General features: G+C 34.5%; 1 protein-coding gene across 4 annotated transcripts in view; it reads right to left on the bottom strand.

Moving 5' to 3' along the window:
- Nucleotides 1-24,783, bottom strand: part of ITCH (itchy E3 ubiquitin protein ligase) — a 99,946-nt gene continuing 75,163 nt past the window's right edge. For 3 of the 4 annotated variants that reach the window (XM_059892506.1, XM_010811429.4, XM_059892507.1), the window contains 11 exons: nucleotides 23,555-23,627; nucleotides 22,526-22,597; nucleotides 19,556-19,644; nucleotides 17,656-17,815; nucleotides 17,257-17,390; nucleotides 16,362-16,502; nucleotides 12,258-12,378; nucleotides 11,720-11,824; nucleotides 9,647-9,743; nucleotides 5,724-5,796; nucleotides 1-3,406 (listed from right to left, as the gene is read on the bottom strand). In XM_059892506.1, the coding sequence (XP_059748489.1) occupies nucleotides 3,307-3,406; nucleotides 5,724-5,796; nucleotides 9,647-9,743; nucleotides 11,720-11,824; nucleotides 12,258-12,378; nucleotides 16,362-16,502; nucleotides 17,257-17,390; nucleotides 17,656-17,815; nucleotides 19,556-19,644; nucleotides 22,526-22,597; nucleotides 23,555-23,627 (1,165 nt within the window). In that variant the 3' untranslated portion in view covers nucleotides 1-3,306. 4 annotated transcript variants of the gene reach the window in all.

The raw sequence follows: 24,783 nt of genomic DNA, 5'->3' as shown, positions 1-24,783 counted from the left end.
TGCAGGTGGGAAAAACTTTATTCAAGACTAATATCAAAGTGTACAAAGGAAGGACCAGAAAGTTTAATTGTAAACAGTCTTACATCTTTTAGGAAACACAAGTGAGGGAGCCCACTGCAGGACCTCTGTAACAGCACTTGACTCCCTATATGGTACTTGTAGAGTTACCTGAGTATTTGAAATTACAATTTAAGAAAACAAAGGAACTCCAATACAATAATATACAATCCAGTGCTGCTATTCCATTTTTGGTTAACAAAAGCATAGCATATATACAAATAATTCTGAAAGCAACTAAAAAAAAATGCGGGGGGGGCTGGAGATGCCAACAATATTAAATAGATGTAGTTAACTTAAAGGAATTTAAAAGGATGGATTTACATCCAAAACAAGGAGGGATATAAAAACAGAAGTCTAATTCCATAAGTCATCCCTAGTAACATTTCAAGTTATTAACCAGGTAAATAAAAAATTGGCAGAGTGGGCCTAATTGACATAGTTGATTTAGGATGAACCTCTATGAGCTGGTGAGTCATGTTTCACTAAAATTTCTGATGAAATGACACTGGTATGTCAATCTCTTGATGAAAAATTAGTACCCGAACTTTTAAATAGAGTTATTGTAAGTCTTATGAAATTAAAATTCTCCTGCACTCTGATTTAAGATCATAAAAGCCAGAGCAAGAATTCATTATTATGAGCTGCTGGACCAGTTTTAAATCAATCTATTTGATAAAACAAGGTCCTTCCCTCCTCACCCAGGCTATGTGAAACGCTGCCTTCCCCAACCTCCCAAAAGAGCAGAAGAATAATAATAAGGCAATTGCTCATTTTACTTTGTTTTTATTTCAACATAACATGCAGTAAAAAAATTAACAGGATTTATTAGCATTTACAATGCTTACAAAGAAAAAGGACTCTAAAAGCAATTTAGTTCAGATTTAAGAAATCACTCTAATTAAACACTTACAATAAATCTATTTCCAAATGATCAGTTTGGACCAAAATTTAAGATAGCATTTGGTAGATATTTATGTCTGCTGTCTATCTGCAGTATTTTTATATAACCTCTGATTCTTGGGATATCCAGCCCCCATTTTCCTAACACAGCAGGGAAAGACATATACAGGTGGCCATTTAAATTAAAGGAAGAAATGGAGTAAGGGAGATCCCAGGCTGCAAAAATATATACAAGCATTTACCTTTTCCAGAACTAAACATTTCTTCCATAAAAATATTAATAGCCAAGCCCTATAGAACTAGGGCCGGGACTACTTCATATATAACTATTCTGTATTTTAAAAATATAGGGCAGAAAGCCTTTTGGATGATATTTATACATTTTCGCACAATATTTCTAGGTCCCTAAATGAATCATCAAGCATGTAGAACAAAAAAGTCTACTTTCTTACATTATCTCTTAATTTAATCTCATAAATCTCTAGTAAATATTGTAGGTAACTACATTTCAATATGAGCATTCACCTCAATAGGAAGTCTTTATAGAAGGTTTAATCTCCATAGCCATATATTACCAAAGTTCAGACATATAACGAATGGGTAGTTGGCAGACATTCGCTCTGTAAGACAAAGCAATAGTGTTTTTTGCCCCCTACCAACAAAAAGGCAGAGTCACTTTGAAAACTAGGGCTTTTAGAGACCATAGTACATTTCCTAGACTATGTAGAATAAAATCAAAATTAAGATAGGACTGGGGGTAGCCCAATCTCTCCCTTCACACTAACGACTTCTGGATGAGGCAACCCTTTCACTCACATGTCTGCTTTATGATGGCAGTGTTTTAGAATACAGATATACAAGTTAAAAAATGCTTTTGTCGTTGTTTCAAGATAAGAGTAGTTACGGACAAAACCCCCCATTTCCTTTCCAAATAGAACAGGGGTTTGCTATTTGCTTATTTTTGGCTCAATGCTACTTTTTCATGCTATGCTACTGAAACCTGCCAAAGTCCCTATTTCATGAGATATTAGGTTATGAGTTCAATTATGATAGGCACTCAGCTGGCTTAGGCTTTCTCCCACTGTCCTCTGACAGCAGTCATCTTGCTAAGTCTAAGCAGGCTAAGTTAAAAAAAATTACCACAGAGAAGGTCAAAGTGCATTAATCAGTTACTAACAGAGCAATCTAATGTTAAATGGTCATGGGAAAAACCTGTTAAAATTGTTAGACGTGAACAGAAAATTCAAATCAGGACAAGACAGAATGGAAGTAACTATTATAACATTTGTCAGATAAATTGTCAATCTGTGAAGTTTTAATTCACACAGACAATACATTTCTGTGGTTACTAGAAATGTATTGCTGTAAATGCATTTACTCACTTTTTTAACCAGTACCACAGCTCTTCCTCCCTAATGAAAATGATTTTATAGATATTTTCATTGACCTCTACTTGGATTAGAAAGCACTCTAATTTGAACTCCTTAGCAGGAGTTAAATGTAACTGGAATTGTTGGATTATGATAAAATTTAAAGATGGAATTGATATACAGGAACACACAAAAACTGTCAATGGCCTTCGATAAAGTCACCCAAATTAATTTCAAAAATTGGCTAACTTTTTTTTTTTCTCTACAGTGAAGGCAGCATAGTGTCAGTATTGTTTGTCAAGTTTAGTATTTGCGAGGCAATTAAAACAATCAAATTTCTAAGTGAAGTCATTTGCAGACCGGGACCAACTTCTCCACAAAACTACTTTGTGGAGAGATACAAGAGTCTAGCATCTCTTTTCTAGGGATAACATCAAATGATGCATGGATTTCATGCTCCGAAAAGGAAAAACAACAGTCAGGCCAGGCTGAAAGAAGAGGGAGAGCACAAGCCGGAAGTTTGCTCACAACCCCAGAAGCTGGGCTGTTTTAAACAAATACCTCTTTCCATGAGGCTTAATAGGTAGATCCTATATATTTTAGTTACCATGGAAATTCCCTGCATATTTTCAGAATCTCTAAAAGAAAAAAAACCTAAGTGAGACTTCTGAGACACAAATTTTTTGTTAAGGAAACAATCTAGTGGAATAAGACAAGGCAGATTTCATTGCTGTGTTAATCTCATGGTAAGTAAGGTTTATGACTAAGTCATTTGCAGATCTGATTTCTGAAAACACTGAGAAGAAACCCAGAATCACTGGGAGATAAATCTCAATGATAACATTAATTTACTTACACTCAAGATAACTCTCTAAACAGTCACAGTCCAATTTTACAAGTGTGCAATAGGCAAAGAAGGAAAAGGACAAACGTTGCAAATAAATTCTTGTCCTTTGGTGGTGCAGGCTCTCAGAATTCACTCTTGTCCAAAGCCTTCTGTTTCTTCAATAGCAAATAACAGCTTTTCCTTCAGTTGCTCATAGCTCTTGTAGGGTGGCAGGTCCAGGCGGTTAAAACTAAAAGTAAGAATTGTTACCTTGAGAAAAGGATATATACTAACAATGGTTTCAAAGCCAGGCAAAATTAGGTTGAAATCTCAGCTCCATCACTGGGCCCTTGGGCACCTGTTTTATTTTTTCACTTTTCCAAGTCTGTTTTTTTTCTTTGGTAAAATGAAAGTTAACAGTACTTACCTCTCAGGATTCAATAAAGAAGAAATAAGCATATATAGCATAGTACCAGATGCTCAATAGGTACGCAGTAAAATGCCAGACCTCTTAAACTTTCCCATTTACTCTATAATCAAACATGGTCAGCAAACGTTTGCTGTTTGGGCTAGATGGTAAATATTAATACTTTAGGCTTTGTGGGTCATAGGTCTCTTATCAAAAGGTTTTAAATATACCCCATTAACAATAAAAATATTTTCTGCTCTCATATCTAATATGCTGGTCCTACTGACTTTCTTTTATTCTTAACTATGAATTTTAAAAGGTATCTTCTAATTTGGGGGCATATTAAGGACACTTTCACAAGGTAACAGGCAGTGAATCTGCCCTAAAGCCTTGGCCTTCTGCTATAGTTTTAGGATAAGGTGCAGGTGGACACTTGGCGGGCTTCCCAGGTGGCTCAGTTGCAAAAAAGCTGCCTGCCAATGCAGGAGACACAGGAGACACAGGTTCGATCCCTGGGTGGGTCGGGAAGATACCCTGGAGGAGGAAATGGCAACCCACTCTAGTATTCTTCCTGGGAAAATTTCATGAACAAAAGAGGCTAGAAGGCTACAGTAAATCCATGGGATCACAAAGTGTCAGTCATGACTGAGCACTCACTCAACAGATATTTGGTAACAGAAGAAATAATGTTTCCACAAAGGGAAAATAAATTTAGTTATAGAAATGAACAAATAAAAACATGGAACTTGAAAAAGTAATGAGACTAGTTTTCATGCATGACTGAGATAAGCTGTTCACAATAATGTAATGGCACAGTGTGTTCCAAGTTTAAAAAAAGTGACAAAAGGTCAAATCAAAATACATGTGTACAAGATGAGTGTAAGACAATCAACTGTATCTCGATATACTAGCAATGAATAATCTTAAGTGAAATTAAGAAAATAATTCCATTTATAATAGTTTCTTAAAGAATAAAATACTTAGGAATAAATTTTTCAGAAGAAAAGCAGGACTTACGTAATAAAAACTACAAAACACTGTTGAAATACATCAGACATCTAAATAAAGGGAAAGACACCTGATATTCATGAGTCAGAAGACAATACTGTTAGGATGGCAATACTCCCCCAAACTAACTAATCAATTTGTATCAAAATCCCAGCTGATCTCTTTGCAGAATTGGACAAGCTGATCCTACAATTCATATGGAAATCCAAAGGACCTAGAAGAGCAGAAACAATCTTGAAAAAAGTTGGAGAATGCATATCTAATATCAAAACTTACTGAAAAGATATAATAATCAACAAAATGTTAGTCACTGTGAACAAATATTATAGATCAATGGAAAAGAAGTGAGAATTCAAAAATAAACCCATGTATTTATGGTCAACTGATTCTTCAACAAACATGCCAAGCTGTTTTAAAAAGTCGTATTAATGAAAATACAGAAGAGCACACAAGAGAGCATAAAAAGGGCAGATAGGAAAAATACACAAATGTCCGGCAAGGTCTATATATGACTACTGAAATGTCTCACAAAATAAAGTGCAGATATTGTTGGCATTACATTGAATTCCAACATTTTGTATTTAAGATTAGGGTTTTTAGTTTTGTACATTTTTGGAAATGTGGTTAAACTACATTTATAATAAGAAAACATTATTTCTGTCACTGTGCTAAGAGTCTCTCTCTATAGCTACCTAGATTTGATTTCTTCCTCTGCCTACAGAGAAATGTTAAAGTGTTTTCTAAATATCACATTTCAAAAAAAAAAAATGCAGTGGTGAGAAAAGGGATTAACTGTAAACTGGTAACAGAGATTGTTTTGGGGTGACAGAAATACTCTAAAACTGGATTGTAGTGATGGTTACTTCTTTGAAAATCTACTAAATATTACTAGATTAAAATGGGTAATTTTTTTGTTACATAAATTATATGTCACTAAAGCTGTTAAAAATAATTCAATACCATGGAGAAAATATTTCATTTCTAATTTGTAACATGCTTTAGTATATACAAGATAAGTGAGAAAAGGATATTTTCTACACTTTTTAAAATTTTTATTTTGGAGAAGAGTTGATTAACATTGTTGTGTTAGTTTCAGGTGAATAGTAAAGAGTTTCAGTTATACATAAACACTCTTTCTGATTTTACTTACCAGGTATGACTTCTAGGCAACCAATTTTCTTTCCCGACTTTTTCAATGCAGAACTTCTGTGGCCCATTGCTCCCTAAAATATAGTGAAATCATCAACAGCTTGATAGTGTAATGGTTCTCAAATTGCTATCCCCAATTCAGCTGTATCAGCATCACCAGGGAACTTAACGAATCACAAATACACAGGCCCCAACTGAACTGAATCAAAAATTCTAGGGGTGAGGCTCAGCAACAATATTTTAACAAGCTTCCAGATGATTCTGATGAGTACTCAATTTGAGAACCATATTGTTAATGCATGCTAAGGAGGAGAAAATGCAGTTTCATCTACACCCCTTAGCTAGAACACCAGAATGCTGTAATTAATAATATCTCACATTACAAGGCATAAAAAGTTTAATTTCAATTTTAAACAGGGAAACTAAAACTCACTGTCTTATAAAATTTGATTTAAATAGAAAACTGTGAAAACTTTAGAAAATGTAAACTACCTAATGAATTCAATAGGTCCTGTAGGGTGTGCCCTGACACACTTTTTACCCAATTCTTGCCTCTCATTTATCTCGAGTCGGCTGTTAATGGTTATCTTTTAGTACTGGTTTTCTCAAAACATCACTGCTGCCCCTCAGCAGCATTTATTGGTGGTCACAATTGGAAGTACTACTGGACTTCTGAATAAGACAGCGCCAGGCACACTTAATGTTTCTGCCATGTGTAAAATAAGTCAAGCCAAAGAATTTTCTCATGTTCCACCTGACTAAACACAATACAAATATAAATTGGTAGTACTTTTGCATCTACTAACACTGAAGTGTTTTCTTAAGTAGTTATGTGAAAAGCCCAGTATGGTCATTATGAAACAGGATAGCTAAAATAATAATTAAGCTTGAAATTATTAGTTTATGTACTGCACATTCTCTCAATATATTATAACATTTCTAGCCACACAGATGACAAGTTTAATAGTGCTAATTAGTATATAACAGAGTCTGGATTTCTTCTTTTTTTTTTTTTTGATGATCTCATGAATCTTTATTTATAAAATTGGGAGGAATACTGGATTTGATCCACAGCTGCAGTATGCCAGACCTGTTTAAGGAGTTCATAATTCTTTTGGTTTCTTATTATTCAGTATATATACCTATTAGCTTCCCTGGGAATAATTTCTGCAGGTCAATGAATATCTACTATAACATGATTAGAAAGCAAAATGATATATCAGTTCAGTTCAGTCACTCAGTCGTGTCCGACTGTCTGCAACTCCATGGACTGCAGCATGCCAGGCTTCCCTGTCCACCGCCAACTGCCAGAGCCCGCCCAAACTCATGTCCATTGAGTCAGTGATGCCCTCCAACCACTGCATCCTTTATCATCCACCTCTCCTCCTGCCTTCAGTCCTTCCCAATATCAGGATATTTTCCAGTGAGGCAGTTCTTTGCATTTCTTTTGGATTTCTTTTAATAGACTGAATCAAATATCAAAATAGAGAAATATGAAATGAAGGATTCACAGTGAATTTCAATGATAAAGGCTATTTGACAAATAATACCAGTTACCCTGGATGTTTTCTAAAATTTTATGGACTTGTAAGACATCATTTGTAAACATAAACTGAAATTTTAGGCTGTCTATTGTTTTCAATCTTACTGACAACTACCCCTAAACCAAACAACCTTCATATAGACTCCGCACGTTTATTCCTATTTTTCAACCTATTTCAACTTTAAAAAGGTCTGAGGTCTTTTAAATATCAGAGCCTTGGCTTATACTGGAATTCCATGATTAGACATTATACTTTAAGTTCTACCTCATTTTTCCTCTACTTTAATCAGCTATATTTTGGCAGGTATATTATCCTTATTTCATTTAGGCTATTTCCCTCTTTCTCTTACACGTGTTTTTTTTGTCTATTATTTTTTACCTTTTCTATCTGTTCTTTCATATTTCAGTAATTCTTATATACAAAGAGCTTCTGACCTTCTCTTAGATCAGCTCATTTAAACAGGAACAACTTTTTGTGTCTTCTAACAGTTTCCCAGATATACATGTACTGAAATAAATATAATTTCTTCATAAATCACTTAAAAACTTCTAGATATTACAGTTAGTGTTATGTTCATGTATTTTTGGGAGGTTGTAGATACATTTCATATCTACCAACTTCATTATATAATATTAAAGATATAAATATGTTACAAAAATGGGATATTAGACCTGTTAAGGTCAAGATCCACCAGATTTAATTATTATATACTTTACTCTTACAACTTTATTTTCCTATACTGGGTGGAAGGGAGGTTAAACTAATTGTCCTCTAAAATTTGATGAATCACAATTTCACTGTCTTCCAAAAGTATCCTTCTGTATTGCTTCAGACTACTCCACCCAATCCTAATATTATTTCTAAGAGCAGACCTAGTTCTTATTTTTTTAATAATCAAGTTCCCAGTTTTTATTGAGAAACTTGTAGCAATTTTTTTCTTCCTTTTAGTCACTATTCCTTAACCTCTCCAAACCCCAACATGGTCTCTCTCTTTCAAACTAGAGAGCATTCTCAAAGGTGCCCCTCTCCAAAAATGTACTTAGAAATTATCCTTTTTGAGACTTCTCTGGAGCACTAGATAAAAACTTCCCTTCTATATTGCTTCGGAGAGACTAAAATATTTTTCTTTTTTACTCCCTGGCCTCTCCTCTGCCTCTAGGGTAGTTCTATCTCAACCCTAAATACAGATGTTTTTAAGCATCAGCTCTCTATTCTTTGTATTCTATTTCTGCACAAGCCCATCCATTCTCACAGCTTCACTGCTCTTATGAGCCTACTTTCTCTAACTCTTACCTCTAAACTCAACACCTATAAAACTGTCCTCTCATTGAAATTTTCTACTTGGTTGTCTGACAGTCACCTTACACTTAGCAGATTCCTTACACTTCACAACTTCTCCATGTTGCATAAAATGTAAGCATTCTTCCTTTATATTTAATATTCTAATCAAGTCTTATTTCTACCTTTGGAACTCCTCTTATTTCTACTTTTTCCATCCCTATTTTCTCTCTTAAGATCAGTTTTTTATCATAGCTCTAATGGTTTCTTCCTATTTCCACGCTTTTCTATTTGCATGCTATACTATCAAGTCTTCTAAAATGCAGCTTCAACAAATTCTATCTTCAAAAAGCTCCCAGAGCTTCCAAAACCCTAAGTAATGTCCAAATTCTTTTGGTCTGGTTTTTAAAGTCTTGAACTGGTTCAACATACTATCCAAAATCGTCTACTTGATCTACTTATGTCTTTACCTTTTGGCCATGCCACAGGGCACGTGGGCTCCTAGTCCCCCGGACAGTGATCGTACCCGCGTCCCTTGTGTGGGCAGTGCTGAGTCTTCACCACTGGACTGCCAGGGAGTCACCTACTTGATTCTTTAATTCTGACTCTCTTTTTCCAGCAGACTTAAGGATTCCAACTTCTATCCTCCCATGCTACTTGCATATTGTTAGTGTTAAATAAAGACCTGAATTTACTTATTATTTAATCACAAAATATTCTTATAGTCATCCATTTCTAAACAACATATAATTTAATCAGTGACTATTATGTGACAGGTAATAGAAATAAAAAGATGGAAGATATGGATCTATATCTCAAGCAGCTCCAGGTATAACAGGGAAGAGTGGTAAATAAGTCATTAAAATATAATACAAACAATAGTGCCTGGCTCACAGGAAACACTGAAATGTTTGCCAAATGAATGAAAAATGTGGAGTCTAGGCTAAGAATTAAACATTTTTGAGAGAAGGATTACAAAGTGATTTAAAAGTTGACACAAATCCTGGTTAACTATATCTAATTAAGAAAATAGCTATACTTTGTTATTTCTGATATACTGTATACACATTAGGGTAACAGCAGCGTGATCCTGTAGACATACCCATGAGGTCAGCAAATCCTCCAACTGGCAGTCGGCAGGTCCCAGTAACAAACTGCAAAAGTCGCATTCTCTTCTCATTATCGATTTCTTTAACAAACTGTTAAAAGCACATTTAAAGAGATACATAGGTCATATGCGTTTAGAATACTAAACAAAAAAGGAAAAAAAGATCATTTCATATCTTAGCTGAACTGCGAGGGTCAGATGCACCAGAAAATGCACCTATCACCGTGGGTGGTAGGCCTTCTCCCTGCTTGTCAAAAGCCCCACTCATCAGCCCCCTCCACCAACACCAATCCTAGTACCACAAGCTTATAGGTAAAGAGAAGAGTGCCCTGGGCTCGAGAGCACCCTACTCGTGCAGCCTCAAGATCAGCTCTTCTAGGGCACCCCTCCTTTTACCCCTAGATCTGCCTGTCCAACAGACATACATGTGGTTACAAAGGATGCAGAGTTTGAGTTAGAACAGACTTTTTGGTTTTATGAACAAATGAAATTAAGCTCACAAATTCTGACCTGGATATATCCCAGGAATGTTCTTCTTTCAATGTTCTTTATGTTTTGGTGTAGCTATGTGTTGCCAGAATTATGTGGTTTTTAACTCCTACAACCCTGACTCAAAGCATTAAGTTTCTAGAGAATGCTTTCTAGCCTGCAGCACAAGAATTTTGGCTCAGCCAAATTTTTTGTAAAGAATTTTTATCTTACTGTACTAACTTATAGAAGCTTGGTCATTTCAGCTTGAGTTTTTTTCTAATTTATTTTTAATTGAAGGATAATTACAATATTGTATTGGTTTCTGGCATACATCAACATGGATCATCCAGAAGTATACAAATGTCCCTTCCCTTCTTATGAGGTTCTTTACATAAAAAGCAGGCATTAAAAAAAAACTTTTTTTTACTGTGGTTAAATATATATAAAATAAAAATTTACCATTTTAAGTATACAATTCAATGACACTAAACATATTCACACTGTTGTGTAACCATTGCCACCATTTCCAGAACTTTAGTTTACCAGACAAAAACTCATTTCTTTAAACTTACCTCCTTGCTTCTGCCTTCTCCCCTGTCCTTGGTAAACTCTATTCTACTTTCTGTCTCTATAAATTTGCTTATTCTAGATACTTCATGTAAGTGGAATCATACAATATTTGTCCTTTTGTGGCTGTCTTATTTCACTTAGCATTGTATCCTTAAGGTTCACCCATGCTATAGCCTGTGTTAGAATTTCCTTTCTAACGTTGGACAATATTGCACTGTATGTACATACCACATTTTGTTTATCCAATCATCTGTTGATGGACATTTTAAGTTGCTTCCACCTTTTGGCTAATATAGATAATGCTGATTATGAACATAGTTATATGATAAGTATCTGAGTTCCTGCCTTAAATTCTTTTGGGTATGACCAAAAGAATATATTGTTGAACCATAAGGTAATTCTATGTTTAACATTTTGAGGACCCACCAAACTGTTTTCCATAGTGGTATACCATTTTATATTGTCACCAGCAATGTAGGAGGAATCCCAATTTCTCCACATCCTTACCAAGGATGAATAACTTTCATTTTTTTTTTAATAACACCTTAAATGGGTGTTATTAAACACCTTAATGGGTGTACATCTCACTTTCATTTTGATTTGCACTTTTCTAATGATTAGTGAGCAATTTTTCAGATACTTATAGAAGAAATTTTGGAGGAGACACCATTATGATTCCAAACCAAGGGCCTCTAAGTTCTAAACATTAAATAATTCTTAATGAGATACGAATAATTAATGAAAATCATAGTTCAGACAATTCTATACAATCCTCAAAGCATTTAGATCAAATACAGGGGAATGTTATTATCTGGTGTTATCTTATTCTCTAGGCGAAGGTGCAAGGCGTGTGTTGCTTACTTGGCAATAGTCAAAGAATGCTGTATTCACTTATTACAATGCATAGAATGGAATGAGGACCCTGAACATACTGGTACATTTTATTCTATGACTCATTTCCATATGTGGTAAGCATTTTCTACAAAGTTATGGTTTATCTTCCAAAAGAAAGAAACTGAGACAAACCTGCCAAAACCACATGATTTGTTTACTTGTCCTGGTATAGTGACGGTAGATGGCATGTCTTTGCCAATCATTCAAATCAATCTCTTGCATCCCACATAAAAGAACCTTTAGGGATAAAAAAGACAAATAGTTTCTTTAGGTAAATGTACAACCTATATAAAAATACTAGACATAGATAAGACTAATATTAAACGATTTTCAAAAATTAATCAGGAGGCTTTAGCTAAAAATGTGTGTGTCAAGAATTTCATCAAAATTTTAGCTATATTACTTATAAAAGTTGAGTTTCCATGTTTGGTATCATATATACACATATTCAGGTGAATAAGTTCCTCACTGGGCAGAGGTTCTAATATCTTTGGCAAAATTTTATATTTTTGGATAAATTATAGACTTTTAACTACTGGGGATTCTTCAGAAACATACTGCCAGAACAAAAAAATATTACTGCCATTGGAAAGATAGTGAAGTGAGTTGAAAACAGATACGTGAAAGCATTATTTACCAGCATGCTTCAGAGGAAAGGAGAACTCATTACCTCTAATTCCTTTGCATCGAAGTACTGTAAATACTGCTGGGGAAGAATTTCATTAAAGCCCTCAAAGAAAGCTTGCGTCTGTTCTTCAACACCACGAGACAATCTCCATTCAGCTACCATTCTGGTAAATAATTATAAAAAAAGATGATGAGGAAGTTTAGATTTTACCTTTAAATTTTGAGTATAAAAATAATTTTTAAAAACTTTATTATGAAGAGTGTCAAATACATATGAGTAAAATAAATGAACCCTATGTACAGATATCTCAGCTTCAAGACAATACCAATCTTATTTCATTATGCTTCTATCCATACCCTAGACAGCATGTAATTTCATCTGAAACAAGTATTTGAGTATATATTTCTATTAGTCTTTTTTTAAAAAACAAACTATATTTCTATCATCACACAAAAAAGGTAACAATAATTCCTTTACATCAAATATTCAATGCTCAATTTCTACTGATTGACTCAAATTTTTGGACATACTGACTGTATCAGATTCAATTTTCTTCAAATTTTCATCTACAAAGACACATATCAATATGAACAGTCAAAATTACACCAAATAAAAAACTTTCTGCTTTGTTACAGAATGATTTTAATGAGCAAACAAACATATTTTAGGTATTTGATTACTTGATGACAATTTCAGACAACACAAGTTCTAAAGTTTATTAAACTCTGAAATTTTGGAAAATAGCAATGTTGGTTGTATTGGACTAATCTCCCTGGTGATTATAATTACAAACACTGGGCAAATTATAGATATCAAATGTCTGAAGGCATCAGAGAGAAACCAAAGGCAGGCAGAAACTGGTGGGGACAAGATTCTTGAAGGAGGCTGGCACTCTGGAGCAGAGCCACATTTACTACACTTTTCCTCTGAGGGCACTGACCAGTTTACAAAGAGCACAGGAAAATGAAACTCAAATTAAAAGCAACGGTATCACTGGGCTGTGGAGATATAAGGTTAACAGCTTAAAGCTGCCAAAGCAGCTACAGAAAAATCCCTGAAAGAAAAAAGACAGAGGGTGTTCTGAAATCTGTACTTCAAATACACTTCAAATCCTTAACTGACTCCTAAATACACATGTGCAAAATGATGAGATGCCAGGGAACCCTGTCCAGTAAACAACTGGAGAGTCAAAGACCCAATCAGAAATTTTGGTAGTCACCTAGTGCTGTAGAGACAGAATTTAAATTTAATTCTCACAAGTTATATGGAAAATACCTGGGCTTTCCACTGTAAGGACTATGGAACCATATTCTAAGGAATAAAGAATATGTTTTAGGATTAAAAGCAAAATGGAAATACAGGAGCTCTAGCAAGCATCCACAAAATGAATGTGATCTGTCCTTAACTTTTTGTCAAAACAAAACTCAATATACTTCAAAGAAAAAAAAAAGAATTCAGAGTCTCTACCATGTATTATCCATAATGAAAAAATGACTGCATGTGCAAAGAAGCTGAAAAATGTGACTCAAAAGAGAAAAAAGTCCATAAATAATAACTGGGAAAACTGATAGCTCAAATGTTTAAGTTAGTAAATACTTTAAAAAAACTAGTAAAATGTGTTAAATAATTTAGAGGACAAGATGGACAAACTGTATGAAGAGATGAAGATTCTCAACACAGAAACTCTTGAAAGAACCAAATGGAAATTTAAGAATATCTGAAATGAAAATTTAATTGGATGAGTTTAAGAGCACTGTATTCAAAGACAAATCAATCAAAATGGCCCAAACTGAATCACAGAGAAAATGAAAAAAATACAAACACCACCTGGGATAATATCAAAGGTTAAATATACATGTAACTGAAGTCTCTGAAGTATGAAAGAAGGAACCAAAGGAAAAGGAACATTTATAGAAAGAACAAAAATTTTCCGTAACTGCTAACATGGCATCAATCACAAGAAGCTTACAAAATGCCAGAAAGGATAAATATAAAAGCAATCACAATTAGATACATCAGAATAAAAATGCTTAAAAAACAAAATCTTTTAAAAGCCAGAGAAGAAAGCATATACTTCATCCAGAAAATAAAAACAATGGCTCACATCAACAAAAACAGAAGCCAATAATGGAATAACAGCATTGAAAGAAAGTGCTAAAAAAAACACAAAACTACAAACCTAGAATTCTAAATCGAGTGAAAATATCCTTCAAATATTGAAGGTGACATACAAGTATTTTCGGATAAAAGCTGAGACAATTCACTGCCAGCAAGCACACATTAACAGAAATGGTGAAGGAAGTTTTTAAAGCTGAAGGGAAATGATCCCAGGTGAAAAAAAAATGTAACTGCAGAAAGAAATGAAGAAAACTAGAAATGGTAATGTGAGTAAATATAAAAGACTACTATTCCTTAATTTCTTTTAAAATATATTGATTTCTTAAAGCAAGAAAATAGTATTACGGGGTTATAAACATCAGAAAGACAATGATAAAAATAGCACAAATGGCTGAAGTGAGATAAAATTATACTATTATGAGCCTCTTATATTAGTATATTAGTACAATGTTACATATATGAATATAGCAGTATAAAATTAATTAAAAGTGGTAAGTTAAGGATGTATATTTTCATTAGAACAATCATTAAAAAATTAAAGAGGTATAGTGAAGAAAAACACCAAAGATATACGAAAAGAAAACTAGAAATTATTAATACAAAGGACGGCAGGAAAGGAGGAACAAAAGAAATTGGGAAAAAGAAGAAACAAATAGCAAGGTGGCAAACTTAAGTCCAATCATGTCAGTAACAACATTCAACTTAAATGTACTAATTGCAATTAAAAATAGATTATCAGACTGGATAAAAATAAGAAGACCTAAGAATATTCTGCTTATAAGAAACATACTTTAAACAGAAAGACAAAGGATTGAAAATAAAGCATAGAGGAAGATATGTCATGCAAATATTAATCACAAGAAAGCTGGAGAGGATATTTTAATATTTGAAAAGTAGAAAAACAGGCAAGAGATCCAGAAGCAGGAATTCAAGCAGCAGCAGTTATATGAAATCTCACCCATATCTGACAGAACTGTTGCTGAGAATATGTGAGTGAACTAATAACTCGAGACTAAAAGTATGAAAGCAAAGCATAAGAGAATACACTAAGAAAATCATTTTACTTAAAAATTTTACCTGATCTTTCAATATTCCCCACAAAAACATCTGCATATAAAATTGAGATTGTTTTCAATGCCATGATGTTAGACGGCATAGTAGTTACAGAACTGGTATTTAAAAGGGTGAGCCAACACTGCTTCTACCCTTCAAACTTTCACTTCTGGAGAAAAACTGAAAGGTCTATCTGTTCAAATTTTTTTTCTATTACTTTATAAATCTTCATATTTCTGGTTACACTGAAAAATACCATAAAGGGGAGATGAAACTCGTCAACATCCACTAGACTAATTCTTTGGAAGGCTTACAGTTTGAATTAACCTTCATGGTAGTCCCTCTACCCTGCTGCCTCCTCAAGAATCCATCCTACCTTTCACGTGCTTTACTGTCAGACTTGTTACAAAGAAATTTATACTGTCTATTGAACTTAGTCCTTAATTTCTTGTCACCTGGCTTCTATATCTACCACTGGGCTATAGTTCTAACTGTTATAAGGATTATCGTAACTTACTAGCCACCACATTGTGTAAAGGTTCATTTTCCTTGACTTCTGAAGTACAGGACATGGCAAAGGGGCTACTAATCCTGAGCTTCCTGACGGAACCACACACTATGGCAACTCTATTCACCATCTGTGACTTGTGCTTTCCATCCTGTACATTGCTTCCAAGAACTTTTGCTCTATTTCTACATAACTGAATGCTTCCCAAACATCAAGTCTCAAATTAACTATCATCAGATTCCAGTTCCATGATTATAACGAGATAAAGCAATGTCTCCTATAGTATTTGTTCCTCTCAATGTACTTACAAGATAGGAAGTGGTGAATTGTGTCCTTAATAACATACAATCAGGTCTGATAATAATTAGTATAAAGACAAATAATACTTTTTGAAATACTGTATACTAGTACATATATAGTCCAACAGAAAGGCTAAAAACCATGCCAAAAAGAGCATTCTCTCTTACCTGATATATTCCTCTTTATTTTCTTCTGTTACAAGAATATTGCCACCATTGGGTTTCAAATCATGACTCTTGATTTCACCTAAGATTTCTTTATCAACGGAGAAATACATTTCCAAACCACACTCCTCAATATTGTTCTCTCTGCCCAAATGAAAGTAACACTGTTACACTAATTTAATCATTTAAGGTTCTTTTTTAAAACTAAAGGACTATGTTCTTCAGTAATTAATGTTTTAGTCACTAAGTCTTGTCCAACTCTTCTGCGACATCATGGATTACAGCCTGCCAGTCTCCTCTATCCATGGGATTCTCCAGGCAAGAATACTGGAGTTGGGTGCCAATTCATTCTCCAGGGGATCTTCCCAACTCAGGGGTCAAATCCTTGTCTTCCTGCATAGGCAGGTGGATTCTTTACCACTGAGCCACCTGGGAAGCAATATGTTCTTCAACAATTATTGTTAAACTGTAACATCAGAATAACAAAGCTGGAATATGATGCTCTAACAGTCATATTTTGCCTAACATTTTTGGGTATATTTCTATAAAAATAATCAATCATACTGAATAATGAGACAGATATAACGTAAATCATGTAAATTCAGTAAACCAATTACATGCTTACAGTCTGAATACATTGCCAACACTATAATGAAAGCATACAGACTAGAGACTTCCCTGGTGGTCCAGTGGCTAAGACTTCAATGGAGAGGGCCCAGGTTCAATCCCTGGTCCGGGGAACTAGATCCCACATGCTGCAACTAAAAGATCCCGCATGCCCCAAAGAAGACCAAAGATCCCGTGTGTCACAACTGAGACCCAGCAAAGCCAAAGAAATACTTTTTTAAAAAGAAAACATATAGATTATATTTTGATAATTAAAAGGAAACAAACTTACTTAACCCAGATGAGAGAATTGTAAAATTCTGGATCAATCGATTCTAAATCCTTCAGTCCAACTGGTTTATTCAAGATACGCTTATAGAATGGCAAAGAAAAACCTGTGTCTATGAATTTCCCATGGAACAGAGCCTATGCAAGAAGAAAACAATCCATAATTTTATAACAGTCAGTACTTCAGAATGTTAAGATGAGTTCTTCAGTTAAAAGACAAATAAAACAAACTCCCCATCATACAATCTATTATGGAATATTTCTAGGAAAAGGGAAGATATAAGAACCCAATCTTAAGACATGTCAGTGATGAGAAAATTTCAAACGAGAAAGTTAAAGGCACAATGCTTTATTTAGTATTGCTGAATTAGCAAAGTAAACACAGCTCTCCACTTGCACTTACCATAGCAATAAACCTGCCAATAAAACGAAAATATTTCAGGTGATCTGGATTGATGTAAGAAGCGGGGTTTATCTGCAAGCAGTAGTTATCCTTCCCTGCATATTCAAACAGGCAATACATTGGGTTCAACACCTCATGTGACAAAAGAAAGAACCATTCTCTGAAACCAAAAGAAAATTTAGGGTGAAAAATCTTGTAAGTAACCTTACCAATAAATCAAAGAGAAGTGCTATAAAGCTCTCAGGAATCTATACTCCTCACGTGGTGATATTTCTCTAGTCTCACACTGATTTTTACAGCTTCTGTACAAACCACCATCTATTTTGCAAAGATATTTACACATTGCTTATTTCAAAGAATCTAAGACATCGTTGACTTTAAAGACAACATTATTTGATGAACCACTAAAAAAAATTTCCAACTGTAATACACATCTCAGTTTCAGAGATGTTAAAATATGAAAACTTTAGTCTTAGAATCAGTGAAATACTCAACATAGGCAGGTTTAAATTTCACTGTTGACCCATGTGGTTAGAGTAGCTGAAACAAGTCTAACATTATTCCATTCATGTCCAAGCCCCTCAGTGATGCTCATTAAGTGCTACCGCTCTCTTAAATATGAAAAAACTTCCAATATCACAGAGGCAATAAAACACTTAATTCAAGCTATTCATTCATTAGAAAAATACACTGAGAAGCTCTAATTCAAATGCTGTGAAAGTATCAACCAACACTAACGTAAGATTATAGTTACTATGTAACAGGGGTGAGGATCTGGCAGAACAGTAGGCAGAGTGAATCTGGGGCAATTTATCAGTTCATGCCCAAGATTTCTTTTTTTGTTGATTTATGGCCTCTGCTGGTAATCCTGCTTATACTTAATACTACTAGTTAATTTTGTAGCTAGGAATGGATGATTACCCTCCTCCTGAATTATCTTTAAACAAAATTAAATGTTTCTACTCATATTTTTATTTACCTGTGATTACTTCATACATTTTGAAATATGAACTTTGAAACAAAACCTAAGTAAAAACAACTAAAATGCAGTGACCAGTTAGTGACTCCACAAAGACTCAGGGTCTGAAGTAGGGTATTAATAAACTATATTTCTATACAGCAATCCCAGAGAAGCAGTTATGATCACTCTTATTATACAGATGAAGGTAGTTGCCCCAAGTCATACTACTAAGTACAGAAAAAGGATTCAAACGCAATCTTGACTTCAAAATCCTTGGCTTTTTGTAAGGCCACTGATATGCAAATTTTTAACCCTGTATAATATATCGTTATGGAATAAGCAAAGCAACTTGCTGCTTGAGTCCGTCTTCCAGGGTTTGATTAGAAGCTTCAACATTAAGAAAAGAGAATTTAAAATTTCAAGTCCTATTTTACATAGCCTTCTATACTCTCAAAACAGATATATATATATTTTAAACTCAGTTGGGAACTGAATGACTATTATTTCTATCAAGAGTATGTGTTGGGGAACGTGACCTGAACACTCTAGGGCCTTGTATGTTTTACGGAACAGATATGATGCAGTCAACTGAACACTGGCTTCTAGTTCGAAGATGTGAAACTTACATCCAGGCTCTACAACTTAGTTATGTGTCTCTGGTGACTCTCTATACCTCATTATTACCTGGAAAATTCTCTCACAGAATTATCCTGATGAATAAATGAGTGATGTGGGTGAAATCAACTAGCAGTACCTTAGAGAGAGAAGTATTGAATTAATGGTTTTTGAAGTTTTATAACTGCAACATTTAATAAAGGTACAAAAATTTGCTATATTTCATTTTCCTGAAATAGCAAATTGAGAAAATACTTGCAAGCAAAGTGTAATGATACCTTTGGAGGAAAGGAACTAAGTTCTGAGTATTCATATTATCACTACCTTGCTACACCTCCATAATCTAAACCTTCTTCTCCTGGAAAAATCACCCACAAACGTCTTCGCAGATCTTGAGGACTGAAGCTCATTATCTACCAAAAAATAAAGGTATAAGAATTGGTAAAAGTAGAAACACCTTAATCACTTACTTCCGGGTTAGAAATCTCCTTCAGTATAAGTAACTGAAATTCCTCAGGACATAGAATAGTGTTTGTAGTTTGGTCAATTTCACACATACAGAAAATAAAGTTTCATAATATTTTATAAATTACACATATCTATATTTCTGTATACTTTATATATAATTTTCTTTTAAATGATCCTACCACTGACAAAATTCCTCTTCTCAATTGCTTAGAGCAGAGTAACTGTGACCACGATCAGAGGTTAGGTCCTTATTTGGTTTGGGCCAGGTTTCAGTTTATTTTATACCCAAAAGGTACACATAATAGCTAATTGGCTAACTTGGAAATGAAAAACAGTGGCTGTGACAGAACAGTTACCTTGGAAACTCATTCTCAGTGGAAAACTGGAAAAACTGCTCAAAGTTTGTACTCTACTACAGTAGTTAATATGATCATCTTCATATTTTTAGGACAGTGCCATTACTGAGCGACAGTGGAGAGGTCAGTCAGGTTCTTCCTTTTTAAAAGTATTTAAATACTTACCCAAAATTGGGCATGTAGATTACAAACATTACTCTTAGGGGAAAAAAATGACATGGAGAGAAGAAAGTCCATACAATGATTCTATTTTATGAAGGGACAATGAACAATTTTAAGAATGAACAATCAAATTTAAATATCTAGAGAGGCCCAGGAAGTGACCTGCTTATTCTAAGGATCTCTCAGTTTCTATACTTTCATGAATTCATATCCCACATGAAACAAATAATTTGATGCTTATGACAAATGTTCTACAAATACTACAGGCTAGAAATATACCAATGGAAATGAGATATAAGTTAAAATTATCTTGTTCATTTCTTGTTCCTTCTGGTTATTCTTTGTCCCTGTGGCTGCTCCCCAAACCGTAGGATAGTCCCTGATCTTGTTTGCTGTTCCCCTTTAAATAATACCCTTTAACAAATGTCTAATATGAAGGAGGGCTTTGCAGATGGTGCTAGTGGTAAAGAACCCGACTACCAATGCAGGAGATGTAAGAGACACAGGTTCAACCCCTGGGTAGGGAATATCCCCTTGAGGAAGGCATGGAAACCCACTCTAGTATTCTTGCCTGGAGAATCCCATGGGCAGCGAAGCCTGGCAGGGTCGCAAAGAGTCAGACATGACTGAAGTGACTTAGCACACCCAGCACACAAGATGAAGGAAAAAAAATGTTTCTCCTGCCATTTCCCCCATAAACAGTTCTGCTGTGTCAAAAAACACACCACCTTAAACAACTTTATCCAAACATTATGAAGAAAATCTGATGTTAATTTTGTTATATGTCACTCTTCCAAACACATTTTTAAGTTATTTCACATTTATTGGATGGGTGTACAATCTAGGGTAAGAATTTTTAAAAACTGTTTTAGCACCACCTGGTCTGTCATTCTGCAAAAGTCTCCACGTGTCAAATGCTAAAGGGACATTTACTCATGTCTGCATCTTTTCAGCACTGCTATCATCAAGTCATGCTCCAAGAAACTGGCTCACCAGGGATTGACCACTCAGTGACTACATACTGGTTATGAATATGAAAAGAAGAAACAGGCAACAGTGGGACAGAGAATGGCCTTGGAGCTTTGCTTACATCAGACCAAGAGAAGGACTCATAATTCCCTAAAGTGGCCTTAGTCAAGCTCTGTTCCTAAAAAACTATCTGCTCCTGCTTAGCAGGATGCCAACCGGCATTTCCCTTCAATGTTAATAACTGAGGTTCCGTAAGTAAAGAATATAATTGTTTCTGAAAGTAAGCAGACAGCCATTGTCAACTATCTCAGTCTTTTTTCTGTTTGCATGCAGTTTGGCACTTCGTGATGCTGTAGCTACCAAAATTATCATAAAGGTTTGATAATAAAGAATCACATCCACATCTGTCCATAAAACAAGAATGAACTGGAAGTTTTCATATTAAGATATTTTTCATACAACAATCACTTAATGTTTGAGTGCGTACTCAGGTTGCTTCAGTCATGTCCAACTCTTTGCAACCCTATGGACTGTAGCCTGCCAAGCTTCTCTGTCCATGGGATTCTCAAGGCAGGAATTCTCAAGGCAAGAATTCTCAAGTGGGTTGCCATGCTCTCCTCCAGGAGATCTTTCCAACCCAGGATTCGAACCCATGTCTCCTGAGACTCCTGTATTGCAGGTAGATTCTTTACGGGCTGAACTACCAGGGAAGCCCAATCACTTAATACTTAACTGCATTGGTTGGTAAACAAAGTTGTAAAATAGACCAAGCAGTAAATTAACTCAGGTTCTAAGGACAACTAAAACATTTGAGACTACTCCTGAGAACATTATTTTTAGATACTGTCATCAATGACCAATTACACTTTTTACTACATAAACAAACTCTTAAAATTATAAGAATAAATATGCTTATTGTAAAAATGCAAGTAATACAGAAGTATAAATATAAATTCTCCCTCTCTTTCTCTATCTGGAGCCAACAATGTTCATATGAACTTTGTTCATATGGAACTTTGGTAGACATTTATCTACCTATTTTCTTACTTAAATATCTATTTCAAATCAAATACTGAGTTTAAAAATGGAAACATGAAACTAGTATTAAATTAATATGACATTTCAAAAGCACAGAACATACACATACACAAAACACACACACACAAAGCTATCTGTATTTTCCTAAATTTTAAATACTAAGGAATCTGATGATGAAATTAGACTTAAAAAATTCAAGGACTTCATCTCAAAAAATTGCAGAGTTCAGATTAAACTGCCAGCACCAAAAGGTTTTGGGTTAGAAGCCAGGGGGCAAACCATTAAGTGAATAAAACAGTACCTGCTGAAAGGAATCCTCAAACAATGTTTTTCTTGTCACTGTAATCTTTATGTGCTGTGGCATGGCCAGTTGCTGAAATATAAGAATGTCTTAAGTCAACTCTCACCATTAAAATGGCCTATCAAAAAACCAAAAGAATAAAGTTTTACTTACTTTTTTTCATTTATAGTAACAAGTAGACTATGAATATGAATTTTTATTTAATAATGTTTAACCGTACATTTGTGAGTATTCATGCTAACTACAGATCATCTGATATATAAAAAACAGAAGAAAGCAAGATGTTGTACACACCAGTGATTACTTAATGAGTCAAATTTTTACTTAAATTTTCAAATTTCCTTCTCCAGGGGATCTTCCCAACCCAGGGATCGAACCTGGGTCTCCCGCATTGTAGGCAGACACTTTACCATCTGAGCTACCAGGAGAGATCTAAATTTTCAAAAAGCTAATTCAAATTGTTTTGGGTTACATGGGCCCAATTAATTATAAGAGTTTGAAGTTTAAAAATATTCATTAAAAAACAGTCACACTTGGACTAGTGCATTAATTTTACTGAGAACCCATAAAGAAACCACTAATTCACTAAACATTTATATTAAAAATAACTGATAATGTCTGTTAAAAATATTCTGAATATAATCACATATGTGTAATAATGTATCTATCAAAGTGACACATACATATGGATCTATTAAAGTCATATCAAATGCTAGATACAAAAGGAGCTGGTTACAATTTAAACACCAGAAAACGTTGTAACTCATTTGAAGATTTCTCCAACTTGAAAATAATGAGTACTGAAATGAGCAGCAAGGCTTCCTTATTGAAATGGTTTCAAATTTATTCTTCTGGACAAGAGAAGTCATAAATTATCTAAGTGATAAATCTATTTCTTGAATCTAAAAATAGAAAAATTCTAACCCTTCCATATTTTACCTGTTTGTCCATACGTTAATTAATTCTACAATCACTGATTGTGTAAGCAACATAATAAAAGGAGTACAGAAATACAGTACTGGTACTAACCTGACACCAGAAACGGAAATATTGAACCTTTGCCTTGAAGTCCCGTACATAGGCTATCTGGGGTCCATTGTCTCTGAGGAAGAATGTTAATATGACATAAATCTGATTGTAAGATAAAATACTGAAGGAAAACACAATATCACACTCCCTAAGTACTTAGTAGTTAAATACAAAAATGTCCCAGTACAACATACTCCTAAAACCACCTTAAAAATGAAATATTCCCCATGACTACTTTTAAAGAAGAAAACAGAAATACACTTTGATCTTTTTAAAGCCGCTGTTTCTGAGATTCTCTCTTCTATTCAGCCAAATATAACAGGGCTAGGTAAAGGAGGTTTTGTCCGAGAAGGGCATCTATTCCCAAATTCACTCCCCTTTCTCCTTAATAGAATCTTGAGATTTACTTGGGCAGACTGCTACCTAGGATAAAAACACTTCCCAGTGTGGCTGTGTGACTTAACTATGGCTAGTGATCTTAAGTGGAAGTGCTATTGAATAGGACTTCCAGGAAGGAAGGCTCTTTTAAAGAGAGCTGGGATAGCTGGAAAGGGATTTTCTTCCCCCTTTCCAATTTGTTCTTCTTCCATATCCCAGCTTGGAGTGGGACTATGACAGCTGAAGCTTCAAGCAGCTATCACAAACTATTAGGTGACTCTCATAGAGATGATAGTCTGGCATGGCAGGACAGAAAGAAAGAAGCTCAGATCACTGATGACACTGTGGGCTTTCAAACGGCCTGGACTTCACACCACAAGATTATTTGCTTTTTCCCTGAGCTACTGTTAACTTCATTTTCTTAATGTTTAATGTAGAAATACAATTGATTTTATATATTGACTTTGTATCTGGCAACACTTAAATTCACTTGCTAGTTCTAGTAGTTTTCCTAGATTCCATATGATTTTTATACAGACAATTGTGTTACCTGTGATCTGCGTGAAAAGAGTTTTACTTCTTTCCTTTCAATTTTATTTCTTTCACATCTCACAGGACTACCAACACAATGTTGAATTTGGAAGTAGTGACAGAAGAAATACTTGTCCTATTCCTGATCGTAAGAGGTATTTTGCCATTAATCTTATACAGATACTGTTTTTCAGATAAGAAAGTTTCTAAGGCAGCTGAAAGTTTATAGTAAACTAGCACTGTATTTTGTATACTCTGTACATTGCTTTTTCTCCTTTAATCTTTAATGTGCTGAATTAAATTGGTTTAATATACAAATA

The sequence above is a fragment of the Bos taurus genome, chromosome 13 (genome assembly GCF_002263795.3).
Source record: "Bos taurus isolate L1 Dominette 01449 registration number 42190680 breed Hereford chromosome 13, ARS-UCD2.0, whole genome shotgun sequence".
Taxonomy (NCBI): domain Eukaryota; kingdom Metazoa; phylum Chordata; class Mammalia; order Artiodactyla; family Bovidae; genus Bos; species Bos taurus.
This window is presented reverse-complemented; position numbering and strand designations above follow the sequence as displayed.